General features: G+C 34.4%; 2 protein-coding genes and 1 pseudogene across 2 annotated transcripts; 2 read left to right on the plus strand and 1 right to left on the minus strand.

Moving 5' to 3' along the window:
- The first annotated feature begins 336 nt into the window (after positions 1-336).
- LOC120214988 (phytochrome-associated serine/threonine-protein phosphatase-like) lies at positions 337-5440 on the plus strand. Its single transcript, XM_039212793.1, has 11 exons — positions 337-432; positions 471-576; positions 1122-1268; positions 1353-1420; positions 1944-2001; positions 3697-3807; positions 3890-3940; positions 4368-4511; positions 4588-4683; positions 4770-4841; positions 4998-5440. The coding sequence occupies exons 2-11, from the start codon at positions 496-498 to the stop codon at positions 5079-5081; spliced, it is 912 nt and encodes a 303-aa protein (XP_039068724.1). The 5' UTR covers positions 337-432; positions 471-495; the 3' UTR covers positions 5082-5440.
- LOC120215045 lies at positions 5167-7700 on the plus strand (annotated as a pseudogene).
- A 1041-nt stretch (positions 7701-8741) lies between these two features.
- On the minus strand, positions 8742-13195 carry LOC120214992. The gene is made up of 12 exons (XM_039212796.1): positions 12903-13195; positions 12110-12388; positions 11952-12026; positions 11799-11857; positions 11579-11714; positions 10756-10852; positions 10571-10637; positions 10300-10398; positions 10041-10130; positions 9523-9671; positions 9246-9344; positions 8742-8916 (listed from the first exon to the last, which is right to left on the minus strand). Exons 2-12 carry the CDS (start codon positions 12357-12359, stop codon positions 8820-8822), a joined length of 1218 nt encoding a protein of 405 aa, XP_039068727.1. The 5' UTR covers positions 12360-12388; positions 12903-13195; the 3' UTR covers positions 8742-8819.
- Between the last annotated feature and the right edge of the window lie 2761 nt (positions 13196-15956).

Below are 15956 nucleotides of genomic sequence, written 5' to 3' on the forward strand. Positions count from 1 at the left end.
AAAGGAATATGAGGGAACAAAGATAAACAGCTTGACCAACCAACCAAATAAACTTCTCAAATATGAAAAGTTCAATTTATTGAATTATTTCAATAGAATCAAACTAATATAATTCATAAGTTTTAGAAATTAAAATTGTTATTATACTTGGCCACCACATCGTTATTTCGTCTAACATATATAATGGCCAACAATTTATTTGTAATAATATTTTAACTTAGTGACTAAAATATAATATTTAGGGAAAAAAGTGATCCATTTGTAATCAAATTAATACTCAAGTGATCTAGTGTGTATTTTACCCGAAAATAAATGAATAAAGAGAGCGTTAATTGAAATTTTCTGTATCTTCTCACAGCCTCCTCCGTGATTAAAACCCTAGATTCAGGGAGAAGAGCGAGAAATTTAATATTTATTCATATTCCCTTTTTGCCCCTTTTCTTTAATCCGTACAAGAACAGGGATTCAAATTCCGAAACACGAAGAAGAAATTCTATGGATTTGGATCAGTGGATATCAAAGGTTAAAGACGGCCAATATCTTTTGGAAGACGAGCTTCAACTTCTTTGCGAATACGTATTTTCCCTTTTCCATCTCTTTTTTCCTTTGTTTTTTGCCCCTTTCCTTTCTACTTCTAGGGATTTGAATTGGTTTACCTTATTTTCTTTATTTTTTGCTCTTGATTGATAAAACTAGGGTTTGCGTGGTTTTTTTGATTCGGAATTGGGATGATCTGGGAAAATGATTGATTCGTTTGTTAAAACGAAGCTAACCATTTGTAAATGAATCAAGAATTGCAATAAATGTCTAGTTCATGTTTGTACTTAGAACTCTCACGGCATCTATGTTTTTTTCTCTTTAAATGATAGCATTTTATTTTTAATAAAAATAAAGCTTATGGACTCGGAATAACTTGTATTCCCCCCCTGATTTTATTTGTTTGGAAGAATCATGTCTGTATCTTTTACTGTTATATTAGTCGATAGAATTCAGTTTAGGTGTTAATTGTTATTCACTTTATTGGTTTAATTTGGTGGTTGCTATATGACAACTGTCGTTTAGTTCTCTGTCATTTTATTTGAACCTGGTTCATTGTATACTTATGTTGTAAAACATTATAGGTAAAAGAAATCCTCATTGAGGAGTCCAATGTGCAACCCGTCAATAGTCCGGTAACCGTATGCGGTGATATCCATGGCCAGTTTCATGATCTAATGAAGCTTTTTCAGACAGGAGGTCATGTACCGGATACAAATTACATTTTTATGGTAATATCTCCTGCGTGGAAAATTCTGTGCTAATTCTATGTGATTTCCGTATCTGTTATGGTATTGATTTTGACTATTGGACAGGGAGATTTTGTTGATCGAGGTTATAATAGTCTTGAAGTTTTCACTATTCTTTTGCTTCTTAAGGCTAGGTAAGCATCTATAATATTTTCCTTGGGGTTGTCTAATTATTTTCAATCATGTGTTTGGGTGCATTATTTCTCTGCTTTTGGCTTGCTCTTGGTTCTCTATGTAATTACTAGCTCAATTCTCAGACCTCTAACGTAAAATGTACTTGGGTCAAGATGTATCCGATCATTGTTGATTGTAGTTTTGTTTATAGAAATAAAAATGAGTTCTCATCCTTAAACTTTTTGAAATCACCAATTTTTTCCTACTTCAGGCTAAATGATCCTTTTGATGTTATCATGGTTTCTGTTTATGCGACAAGATATTACTATATGTTGTATGCAGTATCATAGTTCTGTTTGGAAGACTAAAGATGCTGATATCATTATTTATTTATTCTATTGCTTCTTCTATGCCTTTGATAAGGACATTAAATTTATGGTTCTGTTTTTGGACTGTTAGGCCACCAATACTATTTCTCGTTTGAAATAAAAGGTAACGTTAACTTTTGTCTCTCTCCCTCCCCCTCCCCTCCCTAAACCATAGGTACCCAGCTAATATCACACTCTTGCGGGGAAATCATGAAAGCAGACAGCTAACTCAGGTGTGCTTTTGAATTATACCACAGTGGAATATGCTAGTAAAGACCTTATAAAAATGTATGCATGTTCTGTTGTGTGTTATAAGTGTCTTCTGCTTCTTTTCCTTTTTCTTTTGGACCTTTTGGTTCATCATCTTTCTTCGAGGCTGTTTCTTGTCATTCTTAAAGCTTCATTACAATTCCGTGTTTAATTTTTTTCCTCCAAGGAAAAAGGGGATTGAATGTGTTTTAGTTTGAGAGTAGCATAGTGAAGCGGAGGATACGAGCCACAAGAAGCTATATGTACCAATATCATATTAATTTGATTCTAAGGTGGCGTTTGGTTCGCATGAATCTCTTGGAATTAGGGGGAATTGGAATCCAATTCCACCACTTTCTCATGTTTGGTTCAAGTTTTCCAAGGGAATTGGAATCTCTCATGGCTTCAACTTTACATCAAATGAGGGAAAGTGAATTCCATCCATTATACGATGGAATTCAATTCCCTTGTTGGAGGGAATTGAAATTTGACCATACTACCCTCATCAATCTTTTGGTAACTTATTTATATATTAATAAAAATATTTTTTTATTATTTCGGGTCGGGTTTCTAATTCATATATTCGGGTCGGGTGAAACTTTATTTTGGTCGGGTCGGGTCGGTTTTTTTAAGAGTGATATTCAGGTCGGGTCGAGTTCGGGTTTAGGGTGAAAAATACTCAACCCGAAAATATATATAAATTTTACCTTATATATTTAGAAATAATTACAATAATACCCTTCTATATATAATTTTTTTTCATTTAAGTCATTGTTTTATTGAATAAAAATAATTTGTTTATTATTTTGGGTCGGGTCGGGTTTTTAATTTATATATTCGGGTCGGGTCGGGTCGAGTCGGGTGAAACTTTATTTTGGTCGGGTCGGGTCAGTTTTTTTAAGTGTGATATTCGGGTCGGGTTCGGGTTTAGGGTGAAAAATATCCGACCCGACCCAAAAAATATATAATTTTATCTTATATATTTAGGAATAATTACAATAATACTCCTCTATGTATATATTTTTCAATTAAGTCACTGTTTTTATTGAATAAAAATAATTTTTTTATTATTTCGGGTCGGGTTTCTAATTCATATATTTGGGTTGGGTCGGGTGAAACTTTATTTTGGTCGGGTCGGGTCTTGGATGGAGATTCCCTTGTTCTCGTGTCGGGTCGGGTGGACCAAAATCTCGACCCAACCCATGACCATCCCTAATTGGGATGATTTTAACTTATGATGTTTATTAGCATGATTTTTATAATTTATTGAAATGAATAATCAATCAATAAAATTAATTTTTTTTTTAATTTTTATAGTATATTACTATATGTAATTTATAAACAAATTAAAATTAAGCAAAAAAAAAAGGCAATCCTGTCATTTTATATTACGTAAATCAAATTCATCTGACATGTCTGCGAACCAAACAGAATATAGAATTGGATTCTAATTCAATTTCTTGCCAACCAAACAGAATATGGAATTAGATTTTAATTCCTGACAGATTCCAATTCCTTCACAGATTCCAATTCCCTCAGAAACATTCCAGCAAACCAAACGCCACTTAAGGCTAGTTGAGCAGTGCTCTGAAGTTATAATTTTTTTTAATAAAAAAAAAGCATTTCAAACGTCAAGGACCGAGACTGACATTTTAATGTGTGTATATACTTTTTACTAGGTTTACGGCTTCTATGATGAGTGCCAGAGGAAGTATGGAAATGCTAATGCATGGCGGTATTGTACAGATGTTTTTGACTATCTTACACTTTCAGCAATTATAGATGGGACTGTAAGCATTCTATCTATAAATCATCTATTTCAAATCGCCTTATTTTCACCTCTTTAATAGTTCTGTATATTATATTTTGCAGGTACTTTGTGTACATGGTGGCCTTTCTCCTGACATACGGACAATTGATCAAGTATTTTTCTTATTTCTCAGCTTTTGGTCGGCTGTCTTGTTATGCATCAATGCCTAGAAGTTATTTAATTGATCAGCTTTTGTCCTTAAAGTAGTTCTGTTGCAGCGTGTTACTTTATTGACTTTATAACCATCTAGTCTCAGGATTAATATCCTCCTTATACAGTTCTGTGAATTATCATCCACTACAAAGTCTTATCAAGTAAAAAAAAAAACTAAATTGTTTGTGCAGTTTCATTTTATTTGGTTTTAAAGCTGAAGGGATAATCGTCTTTAGTGAGTGACCATCTATTTCTCATTGATAGTATTTTCTTTAGAAAGTACTACTCTCGAGAACTTGTTCTACTATATGTCTATTGATTGCATGTTAATTTCGTTTTTCGTTATGTGATGTTGATGCCCTTTTCTGTTTTCTGCTTTTATGCCAGATAAGGTTAATTGACCGGAACTGTGAAATCCCTCATGAAGGCCCATTCTGTGATCTCATGTGGAGTGATCCTGAAGAGATCGAAACATGGGCAGTCAGTCCACGTGGAGCAGGTTGGCTATTTGGGTCCAGGGTCACATCCGAGGTAATTTATCTCATCTCAATTCTATAGTTATGCTGTCATTCTGAAATTATATTTTTAACCTTTAAATCTATTGCAGTTTAACCACATAAACAAGCTTGATCTTGTTTGCCGAGCTCACCAACTTGTGCAAGAGGGTCTCAAGTATATGTTTCAGGATAAAGGCCTAGTAACAGTAAGACTCCAAAATTTCTGATTTCATCATTTTAGCTCAACTTTATTTAGAGCCTAATTGAATTCCTTGATAATTTATTTTTGCAGGTGTGGTCTGCTCCGAATTATTGTTACCGTTGCGGTAATGTAGCCTCTATATTGAGCTTCAATGAGAATATGGTGAGAATTTTTTTTATCTCACCTTTTCTTTTCGATCAGGATTGGAGATTTTTTCTAGCTATTATTGTTCTGAACTTGTATCGGCTATTAAACACTCTCTTCAACAAACATGTGCCGTGCCGCTCATAGTTCTTATGGTTTTTTACATTTATTCAGGAGAGAGAAGTAAAGTTCTTCACTGAAACTGAAGAGAATAATCAGATGAGAGGTCCGAGGACCGGAGTTCCTTACTTCTTGTAGTCAAAGTGAGTCGCATCAGTACCTGTTAAATTATCCAAGCAGTTGGTTGTTCGAAGGAAGGTGCAGACAAGGAAGCGTCGGTACAATGCTAGCAGCGGATGGACCTGTTCTGGAAATGTGGTTCTGCTCCGTCCAAGCTACTTCTGGGTATTAATGGGTCGTGTAATGTCGAGTCTTGTCTGAAGGTTGCTGCATGGTTGCAACATACCTTTTCCCTATAATATTTTTTTTTCTATTTTCATTGCCATTAATATGTGCTACTTTTGATGTCTGCTTTATATTCCTGGGTTCTGCATTTGTTTTCTTATTTGTATACTGCTTCATCTAGTTCTCATGTTTATCATTGTTTTTTCATTTTATCAACCAGAGTCCATCCCTTACTCAAACATGGTTATTATTTATATAAGAGAAAATAATCTCAGTGACCGAAAATGTTTTATAATATACGATTTTGATCAATTTTTTTTCGATTTGTCAAAATGACTAACAAAATCGCAATACGATCTCTAAATCATAACGCGATCTCCAATATCGTAAATCAGTTTTCAGATTCGTAACGCGATTTTGACTATCGCAATGCGAATATGTAAATCGCAACGCGAACTTCGATAATTGCAATGAGAACTTGGATTATCGTAATGAATTTGGAAAATCGCAACGCGAATTTCAACTATCGTAACGCGATTCTGACTATCGCAACGCGATTTTTCTCGTTGCGATAGTTCAAGTTCACGTTGCGATAGTCGAAGTTCGCGTTGCGATAATCCAAGTTCGCGTTGCGATAATCCAAGTTCGCATTGCGATTTTCCAAAATCGCAACGACTGGTGGTATTGCATTTGTTTCTTAAGAATTTTCTCTAAAAAGATAGTATCCGCGCGGACGTGTCGAAGATACGTATTACCACGACCACGAGACGGCAGCGGCGGCGGTGCGCGAGAGTCCCCCTTTCTCTTCCACTCAACAAGGAAGTAGGAAATTCAAGCCTTAAATACTCATTCTCAATAGTGTTTCCAATACTATGTGGGATTGAGCATTGCAAACACATGAGAATCTTTTACACTATCGCAACACATTCTTTTATTGTTTCAAACTAAGATCTTACAAATGGCTTGGGAATCTTTTACACTATCGCAACACATTTTTTATTGTTTCAAACTCCACGTGAATTTGGAATAGTTAAAATGTAAACTTATTTTGGATTTTCACTATCGCAACACATTTTAACTATCGCAACACATTTTTCAAAATCGCGTTGCGAATTTGGAAACTGAGTTGAAAAATTAGAGTTCGCGTTGCGATTTTATTGGTCATTTTAGCAAATCAAAAAAAATTGGTTAAAATCGTATATTATAAGACATTTTCGGTCACTGAGGTTATTTTCTCTTTATATAAAAGTATAGTTCTAATTATGAATTTTAGTGAATTGCATCACGTGTCAAAATTATTTATATTCGATTTTTCGAATATTTTAATATCATTCGTACACTGTAATTATCATTCTAAATCAGTTGGTAAACTTTTAAATCTTTCAATTTCATCCCTAAATTCATTTGATCTAAATTTAATTTTTTTTCACACAATAATATAGTTTGGTATATCAATAATTTAAGATGAAATTGTAATGTTTAAAAGTTAAAGGATTGCTTTAAAATTAAGTCACATATTATGATGAAATTAAAACATTCAAAAGTTCATAAATGTGTTTAGAATGAATGTTCTAGTTTAGGGACATTAATACAATTAACTCAATAAATTGTCTTTCTTTTCAAAAACTTGTCGCAGGTTAAAATTTCCTTACAATGAACAATACATCTTGAATTATATTAAGGGTAAACTATGCAAATATTCTCTCATGATTTTTTGTCTGACCTACTTTGATAACCAATTTAAAATTTAAGAGAAAATGATCTTTAATATTATCGATCTGTTCGATTTTAGTTCATCCGCCATTAATTTCCGTTAACTCTTAACGGAATTATTACGTGTAATTAAACATTTAGATCTTCTTCTTCTTCTTATTAACAATGTTGTGAGAAAGGTAACCATATTTGCTCTCCGCCGCAAAAGAATAAGGTCGCAGGGGCGATGATGGGGCTTCTGCACAACAGTCATCTTCCTTTACTATTAAACAGTTTCTTACAGCAATGGTGGTCGCGGATACATGGTAGTGTTTTATGCATAGATACATGCACGAGAACAAGTTCTTATATCGACATGTTCACTCCCCGCACCATCGTCTTGTCGTTCCTTATGCACTTGGAGCTTTGTACAATCATTCGGTGGAGGGGCTTCTCGGTGACACAATAGGCGGTGCCTTATCATTTCTCCTGTTCGACGTGTCTCCTCGAACTTCCATCTTTTTCTTCTCATTTTTCACCATGAAAACTATCGATGATCATTGCGGGTTAGTGCTGCCCTTAAACCCTTTTCATAGTTTCTTCAAAAACAATTCCGCGTACATGATTTGCACCATCATCTTTACGGTATCAAATACAACTACTCGCAACCGTTCTTCGTCATGTGGGATAGAATTCTTGGGATGTACATGACTCGCTCAAGAAGAGAGAAGGAGAGGGGGAGTCGAAGCACGATTAAGGAAAGAGTTGAAAGATGATTAAACTAGTTAGACCGCGGGCATCCTTTCTGGTTTCTTGATTGAAACAGCCAAAGAAATTGGTGAAGAAGGCAAAGATTACCTCTCAACTGCAGTTGAGAACTTCCTGACCGGAGTTAAAGAAATCATCGAAACATTCTCTTCTTCCACTAATGATCTCAACGACGTTTCTAAAGTTATTGACTTTCACGTTGGGATACCTCATGGTATGTTATTTGCATTGGGACTTTTCAAATGTATTTGAAAATGATTTCTGTTCCATTAATTCAACCATTGAAATCTCTTTTATGTATTTGGGCTTGGCAGGTTTTGTTCTTTCAAATGGGGGATTCCTTTCTTTCGTGGTGGCAGGGAACATAACTTCCCATAAGGTTTGGAATTATTCAAGGTTGAGTTCTTTTGGCATTAAGCGTATTAAGCTTAAGATCATACAAAAGATGAGAATCTTCTCTTCTTGCTACCAAAGGACAAGCAGGTTACTAAATTTTTTGAATTTACTAGACTTTGTACATCCTTGAATAATAATATAAGGCTATTGTCATTTACGTAGCATTTATGCTTTTTGTCTTCCGTAGTGATTTCGTCAGTTTTATTCCGGGAGAAGGAGAAGGAGAAGGAGAAGGAGAAGGAGAAGGAGAAGGAGAAGAAGAAAGAAGAAGAAGACGACACCTGGATTTTGGATTTTGATTTTTTTTTTAATTTTTTTAATTTTCACTTCAGAATTTCGTTTAGGGGTTAACGAAAGTTAGAAAAATTTAAACCGGTTGGATCGACAAGTTAGTGACTTAAATCGGATGGACCGATAACGTTAAGTACAAGAAGAAGACACGTGGGTTCTGAATTTTGGATTTTGATTTTTTTATAATTTTTTTATTGTCACTTCAGAATTTCGTTGAGGGGTTAGCGGAAGTTAATAACAGAGAGATTTAAACCGGTCGGATCGATAAATTAGTGACTTAAACTAGATAGACCGATAACGTTAAGTACCATTTGCCTTTAATTTTTTTTTTGGTGACCAAAGTCGGTCATATCAAAAACATAAGAAGCATCGAATAGTTTACAGCATCATCGTCATTATTATCATCGTTCAGTATTTGATTAATACAAATCTCATACTGGCTTTTCAGGCTTTCCAGGAGGGGTCCATTGAAGGAAGCTGATATTCATCAGGCTTTAGGGACAAAGCAAAGTCCGGCAATGCTGGAGCTATTTGCATAATCCTGGAACCCAAATTCAACATAATAAGTATATATATATATATATATATATAATTTAAACCAATGTCACGGCAAAGGATACAAAAATGGGATTAATTAGAAATAAATTGAGTGTTGGAAAGATCATCCCTAGCAATTCACCCTTGGAATGTACATCACAACTTGATCCTGACCTTGACAACTTTTCCCAACATGTCCTTTTTAAAATTTTCCGGTGACGACATGGTACGATCTCAGAGTGTCGCATCGTTATAAAGATTAAAAATCCAAGTTTATAGACCAAGTCGAGAAAAATGTCGACTTCCGAGACAAGTCCAGGAGGGGGGACTTACAGTTCATGTTTTTGTGAATCCCAGTTGATTGTTTTGCTTGGTATATCTTTTGGAATCTTCTCAGCAAGATACTTGCTGGCTCCCCAGAGTGGAGGATTACTGGGACAAAAACAATTTGTACAAGCGAAGATTACTAAGTTGCACATCCAGACAATGATTTAGTTAAACACTATGTTACTCAGACCCGGGTATAAGTGTTGGACATGCACGTCATAGAAAATGAGAAGTCCTGAGTAATATAGGTTATATTTGCAGGGAGAGTTCACAAGTAAACTACCGTGATGAAGGGAGTGCCATATGGAATCCTTCGCAAGCCTTTTTGCTTTCTTTGAGATACTCTTCTGCTGCTTGGAGAGCCGCTGCAGCCATGTTGGCAGACGTGTTCCCTTCTTCGAGGATTAATCCATGGAGATAGTATGCAATAGCCTGAAAAATAAAAAGGACGTGTAATGTTCATGCTTAGAACGCTACCATTGAGAGGACCATATAAGGTTGATCCAGTTAGTATCCTATACATGTTCAGTAAATAAACAAGTAAATTTGTAAAAGACTAGTTTCTATCAAGAGCTTTTCGATCTCCACAAGACCGGATTCGAGTTCAGAGAGATAGTTGAGTCGCAGAAACAAAAAGTTCCCTCAAACTTTTTGCAGGTTGAAAGAGAGCCCTAGCTCGTTAGATAAAACACCGGTTCAAGACCTCCACCAAGGAGATCGGGTGAGATGGACATGAACTACTAGCTCCTTAAGAGATGCTTGCATGTCTACTTGTGCTGCAAAGGAAGCAATGAGAGTTACCTTAGCTTCAATGTGCTTCCACTGAATGAAAAGCTTGTGCTTTTCTCCCCATCCATTTGCTAGTGGAAGGTCCTTTATGTACTCATGAGCCTGCATTTTATATGTATAAACCAGAAAATTGTCAAAGACAAACGATTTTATACATACATACATACATATATATCTGTGCACGCGCGTATTTAAGCGTAAAATGAAATGTACACAAAACCAAAGAAAAGAGAAAAGCATACTGATTGCATGCAAGGAAAAATAAATTTACCTGATGCCAGTATTTAACCATCTCACATGCTAGCCTCCTTTTCACTGCCAGTGTGGCCTTGATGCTATCAATTGCCATTCCCAGTTGAATCTCAACACCCTGTAAATATTTCGAAATTAAACGCAGCAATTTACTCTAGAGCTTAAAATTAAAGGCATCCTCCGATTTCTTTAATTAGAAACACAATATTCGAGTTACACCGTTGTGCCACACGTTACATTACCGCAAAATTTGCCAGTGATATAGCCTCACACTGGCTATGAAATATTACCTGGCCTAATGCTTGCAAACAAAGGGATTTGAGCACTCCCTCTGTCAGGTCTAATGGCAAATCATTCCTGCGATAAACAACAGTTTCGAGAACTGGTTAGTCCTTTCTGTGAATTATGATACATAAGGAAAATGAATATTAGAATTCATTTCAGGAACACTAGAGCAGAAATCTTTCGAGCAAACCTAAGCTCCAAGGGCAACTGGGGAAGAACTTTCTGCACAGCAAAATCCAGATATCCAGCTGCCTTTAAGAAAATGTCGATGGATGCTCGTTTGCAGTCTTAGAGAAATGAAGAAAAAGGTAGATTTAGTCAGATTAATAGAGAAGGCCACGGTTTAAGTGCAAGGAAAGGATGGAAAGAAACATCTAATGTATAATCCCTGCATAACACCTTATAGTTATCAGCTTAAGAAAAAGATATCGACATTTACCATTGCCCGAGGTACCAATGACCTAAGGATCGGTTGGAATTTCCCCTTACTTAAAGTAAGAGGGATCTTCAAGTGAAAATGGGATAAGGGAAGGCCACCCCTGGTTGTGGCACCCAATTAATTATCCAAAAGGAAGAAAACACAAAGATGGAAAAGAAACTAAAGTCTTCTAAATTTAAGTTAACATAAAGACTAGAACTAAAGTAAATTAAGTTCCGGGATGTTTTCTATAAGAAAACTTCTCCTGTGATTTTTTTGTGGTGTCAGCGTTAAAAGATAGACCGAAGTAACCTTGCCTGTCGATGCTAGTAAATTAAAGCATGAACATCCTTCTTACAGAAACTAAGGGTCTAAGAAACTCATGATGCATAACTGAATGCAATTATGCAACCTTTGGTACACAAAATTCTTGGTAAACCCTCACATGGAATCTGTTAGTATTTGTAAAATATATACAAGGGATTTATGATCTATGCCTTTCTGCACATGTATATAAAATGTAGCAGAAAAAAATATCATGTTGTTCGATAGCAACGAGCATTGGAAGTGCAAGAAATAGAATTATTATCCTCACCTTCTAATGATGTATTCTGATAGCCAGCAGTAGATTTGTTTGGAAGAAGCAATAAATTGGCCTGTGACAACAATAGAACTGCCATCAAGTGCAACACTGATAGTACCTCATACCAAGAATCCGACATGGTAGTTTCCTGCACAATAGAGAACCGTTTGAAAGGGAAACTGTAGACATTGAAGGGATATGAAAATTACGATTCGGGTCTGATTTAATTAACCTCCTCATCATCTTCCTGATTTATCCAACAGAACCGCAAGTTATGTTTTAGCCGAATACCTATATATGGTTAAAAAGATAAAACTTCAGAACATTTTTAACATTATATCAAATTCATAACTTACGGCATATATATAGTTAATCATGCAGATACCATTTTCAACTAGCCCCAACAAAACCGGCAGATAATCCTCGAGAGCCTGCTGCAGATCGGTCAAGGTTGAGCCACCTGCGTTATAAGATTGATGTTTAATTAAACAACATCAAACAATTACCAAAGACAATCTCAAAGTCCTAAAGAAGTCATCAAACCGTGTTGTGTGGCTGTTCTTCTCGGCTTAGTAGTCATAGGTGCTTCTTGACCTGCCATGACCTCTATACGCGTTCTGAGCGCAGACAGACGTTCGACCAAGCTCTTGGATAGCCCATCACCAAGTGGCTCAGCAAAATCAAGCGGCCTCGGAATTCTCAGTCCAGGAACAAAAACTACAATTTCCCCAATATTTTTAGGCCTCCTTCTGGCTCCCCCCGCAACATCCGGTGTCGATAGCAGGCACCCCATTTCCTTCCACCCTCCGTTCGTCTCAAGTCCTGAAACAGTCCATATTATATAGAATCAGAATAGGAAACATCAAGTGGAGTATTTTCAAACGCTTCATCTACTACATATGAACAGAACGATTTGTTCGCTGACTGTGGAATTTGACCAACCATGATCTTGTTATTAAATTAGCTAGAAACTAAGAACCGAAATTCGGATTCTTTTCCAGTACACAAGGATCCATAATAGTGAGAATTTGAAGCACATCCTAACAAAACGAAATTCCATGAATGAAAATCATATCATATAGGCTAAGAAGAAACGATTAATTAAATAACAAGTTGCTTATCAACCTACTGGTTTGGCAACAAAAACCAGGAACCATAGTGGTTTCATAGAAGCATCCAAATTCCAAATAAAAACAATGGATAGACAAACTAAACCCCCAAAAAAGAACCCTTTTTTCAGGTTCTCCTGACCTTCACAATCATTACTTTCTTGCAACAGCAAAATTATTTACTTTAGAGAATCATTTGTGAAACAAAACAAAAGGAATCAACATACCTGACAAGTTCTTCTCAAACAATAATTTGGAAACATTTAGGAATCTCCATTTTATATACTATTGCATCTTTTGTGAAATACCTTAGCTGTTAAAGCAAGTGAGAAAGAGAAGTGAAGGAAGAAACTAAAAAAACTGTTAAAGAGATTATGGATATCTCTCTTTCAGCTGTGTTTTGGGTTGGGTTTTCTCTCTTTTTCCGGCCAAAGTTGTTCTGTATTGAGTTGGAGCAGATGATTGTTTTCTAACATCAAAAGCATGGTTGCTTTGCTTTCTGACAAACTCTGGTGAAAATGTGTAATGAGTTTTGACAGTTATATATATATATATTATTGTACATATTGGCATTGCACCAAAGTTGCTAACATCCTCAAACGTCAGAAAATTTTACACTGGAGAAAGGAGGTGAAAACGTAATAATAAAGTTAGAGGCTTTAAAAAGGAAACTTTTTTTTTACATTTAATCACATGATTCACCCACAAATTTAGTTAAATGACACATTTCTTGCTTTAAAACTGATTTTCGTAAAGGCAGCTCTTTGTTACTTGCAATCCGATGATTTTGAACGAAAATCGATATACATACGTCACTACTGCAATATTCATTGTTTGATCAGTGTGAAATTGAGATTTTCTTTTCCTTAAAATATGGGTTAAGAAAAAAGTTGCAGGAGCTTTTGCATAGAATTATCCTAGAAATTCAAACATTGTTAAATACTCAACTGTTGAATGTCCAAAAGATGGGTATTTCGAAAATTGAATGATTAAATTAAATTTTTATAAAATTTAATGACCAAAACTCTTAAATATTTCGAGTTTAAATCTTTCTATTGGACTTGATTTCATCCAACATAACCAAGACTTATACACTGATACTTTTGATTTAATTGTACCGCATGTTCTCAAATTATGATATTCATTTTAAGTAGTATGTAAGTTTTTTACTATTTCCTTCTCATCCTTAAACTATGATTCTTATTCTAAATTGTTTCTCAAACTTTTGAAAATTCCAAATTTATCCTTAAACCACGACCCTCGTTCTAAATTAATCCCCAAACTTGGGAACGTTATAATAACTTCTCATTTAAAATTTTAGAGATGAAAATAGAATATTCAAAAGTCTAGGGACCAATTTAGAACCGGAAGTCATTGTTTAAGGATGAATTAAAAAAATGTAAAAGCTTAAAGACTAATTTACAATAAGGGTTGTAAGTTAAGGACGTATAATGTAATTAACCCAATAAATTTCGAAATAAACTTAAGAAAGTGGCGTCCCTTTATTCTTCCTTTAATCATATCTATTGGAAAACAAACGTGGAAAATGATAAACAAAATGGGATTGATATAAGCAGAAAGTGTAGCTTTTAGCTTTAAAAGAATGCCAAATTGTTGCCTATTGGCTATTTTGCTCCATGTTTTGGTACTTTGTCTAATTGGTGGCATCAACACTTGTAAAATGCCTATTTTTTTAATAAATCCGGGTAAATACATTATGATATATGTTCAAATATTCACGATCATTTGATAATAAACGTTTATATATATATATATATATATATATATATATATATATATATGTGTGTGTGTGTACGATGCTCAAACTTATGACCTTAAGAAATAATAACGAATCTCTTAACCACTTAGATCGTTTGGTTCGTACATAAAATATCTAATTCTTTGTCGCTAAAGAAAACTGCCGACGACACTCGTCACTATAAGTGCTTATACAATTCAAGTCAACTTGTTTTCTACATAATAAATATTTATTTTTGCCTTACAATGTTCAACAAAGATAACCCCTTTTTCCTAGCAATTTGCAAATTTTAAATTATATTTATCTATATTTTTTATTACTCACCGTAAATTATATAGGATAAAATATATTAGAGGTCATCGAGCTATGTTAAAATGATTATTTTGATCACTTAACTTTTAAAAATTATAAAATAATTAGGGAAATCATCAAATTGTTACATTATAATCATTGTGACGTTATAATAATTGTAATATTTCGATAACATTTAATGATTATTTTGTAATCATTAAAAAATTAATGATTATTTTATAATTTTTTAAAATTTATTTATTAAAATGATCATTTTAACATGGTTCCGTTATCCAATTATATATTACCATACAAAATTTCTCTTAATTGTATTTTTTTCGTAAAACGATCTAGTTAATTGTATTTACAAATATTCATGGTTGAATTCTATAAAGGGTCCATGTACTATGTATTCTTTTAATTAAGTCCCTCTATTGTAACAATAGAAGACCTGGCATTCAGTTTTAGACGACGACAACAACAACAACAGAACCCAATTCCCATATGCAATGGGGTAAGGGAGAGGTAGGGTAGTAAGCTGCCCCCAATGCCAGGTTGAGAGTAGCTTCCGTGAAAGACCTCCGACAGTCAGAAAATTAAAAATATAGATAAAATGCACTGCATATATAAATAAATACATAAATACATAGTTGAACAGTATTCATATGAAGTCATTAATATCATATGCGCGTTTGTACTTGGGCAGTAATCCCTGCAAATAAATCCCTGCGAAAATCTCTGCATATAAACAGAAACGTAAGACCCGATTAAATTTAAAAGTGAAGAGAATGTTACACAGAAGTCAACGATAGCAAGCCCAGTTCTAAGCCTTCATAAATACCAATAACAGAAACATATAAAACGTAGAAGTCATGGAAATTACTACAAAGACATTAAAAGAATACAGATATGATACACCCTAGAGATGTGACCCACACTACTCGACTACCCTAGTCTTCAGTTTTAGAGAGTTGTTTATTAAAAATAAAAAAAGGATTTGATGGAAATTTTTAAAAATTATTTAATTAAATGTACCAAATATATTTTTTTATGATCAAATACACATTGAATATTCTATCGAGGGGAGTGCCATTCTGAACAATATATTTATTACAATAATTCTGAAAAATATTTATTATTTTTTTCATAAAAATAGGATTGAACGTGTATTTCCGGACTATTTTAAAAGTAATTTTGTATAATATTGAGAAAAAAAAATCTTTCGAAAATA

Source organism: Hibiscus syriacus, unplaced genomic scaffold (assembly GCF_006381635.1).
Source record: "Hibiscus syriacus cultivar Baekdansim isolate YM2019G1 unplaced genomic scaffold, ASM638163v2 tig00110109_pilon, whole genome shotgun sequence".
NCBI classification, from domain to species: Eukaryota; Viridiplantae; Streptophyta; class Magnoliopsida; order Malvales; family Malvaceae; genus Hibiscus; species Hibiscus syriacus.

Bases quoted from the DNA above. Each gene is read 5' to 3' on its own strand.
- LOC120214992 (XM_039212796.1), bottom strand. From the start codon at position 12,359: ATGGGGTGCCTGCTATCGACACCGGATGTTGCGGGGGGAGCCAGAAGG. The intron at 11,715-11,798 runs GTTAATTAAATC...TCTATTGTGCAG, and splicing joins ATCAGGAAGATGATGAGGAG to GAAACTACCATGTCGGATTC. The intron at 8,917-9,245 runs GTAAGTCCCCCC...TTTGGGTTCCAG, and splicing joins GATTCACAAAAACATGAACT to GATTATGCAAATAGCTCCAG.
- LOC120214988 (XM_039212793.1), top strand. From the start codon at position 496: ATGGATTTGGATCAGTGGATATCAAAGGTTAAAGACGGCCAATATCTT. The intron at 577-1,121 runs GTATTTTCCCTT...AAAACATTATAG, and splicing joins TTCAACTTCTTTGCGAATAC to GTAAAAGAAATCCTCATTGA. The intron at 4,842-4,997 runs GTGAGAATTTTT...ACATTTATTCAG, and splicing joins TGAGCTTCAATGAGAATATG to GAGAGAGAAGTAAAGTTCTT.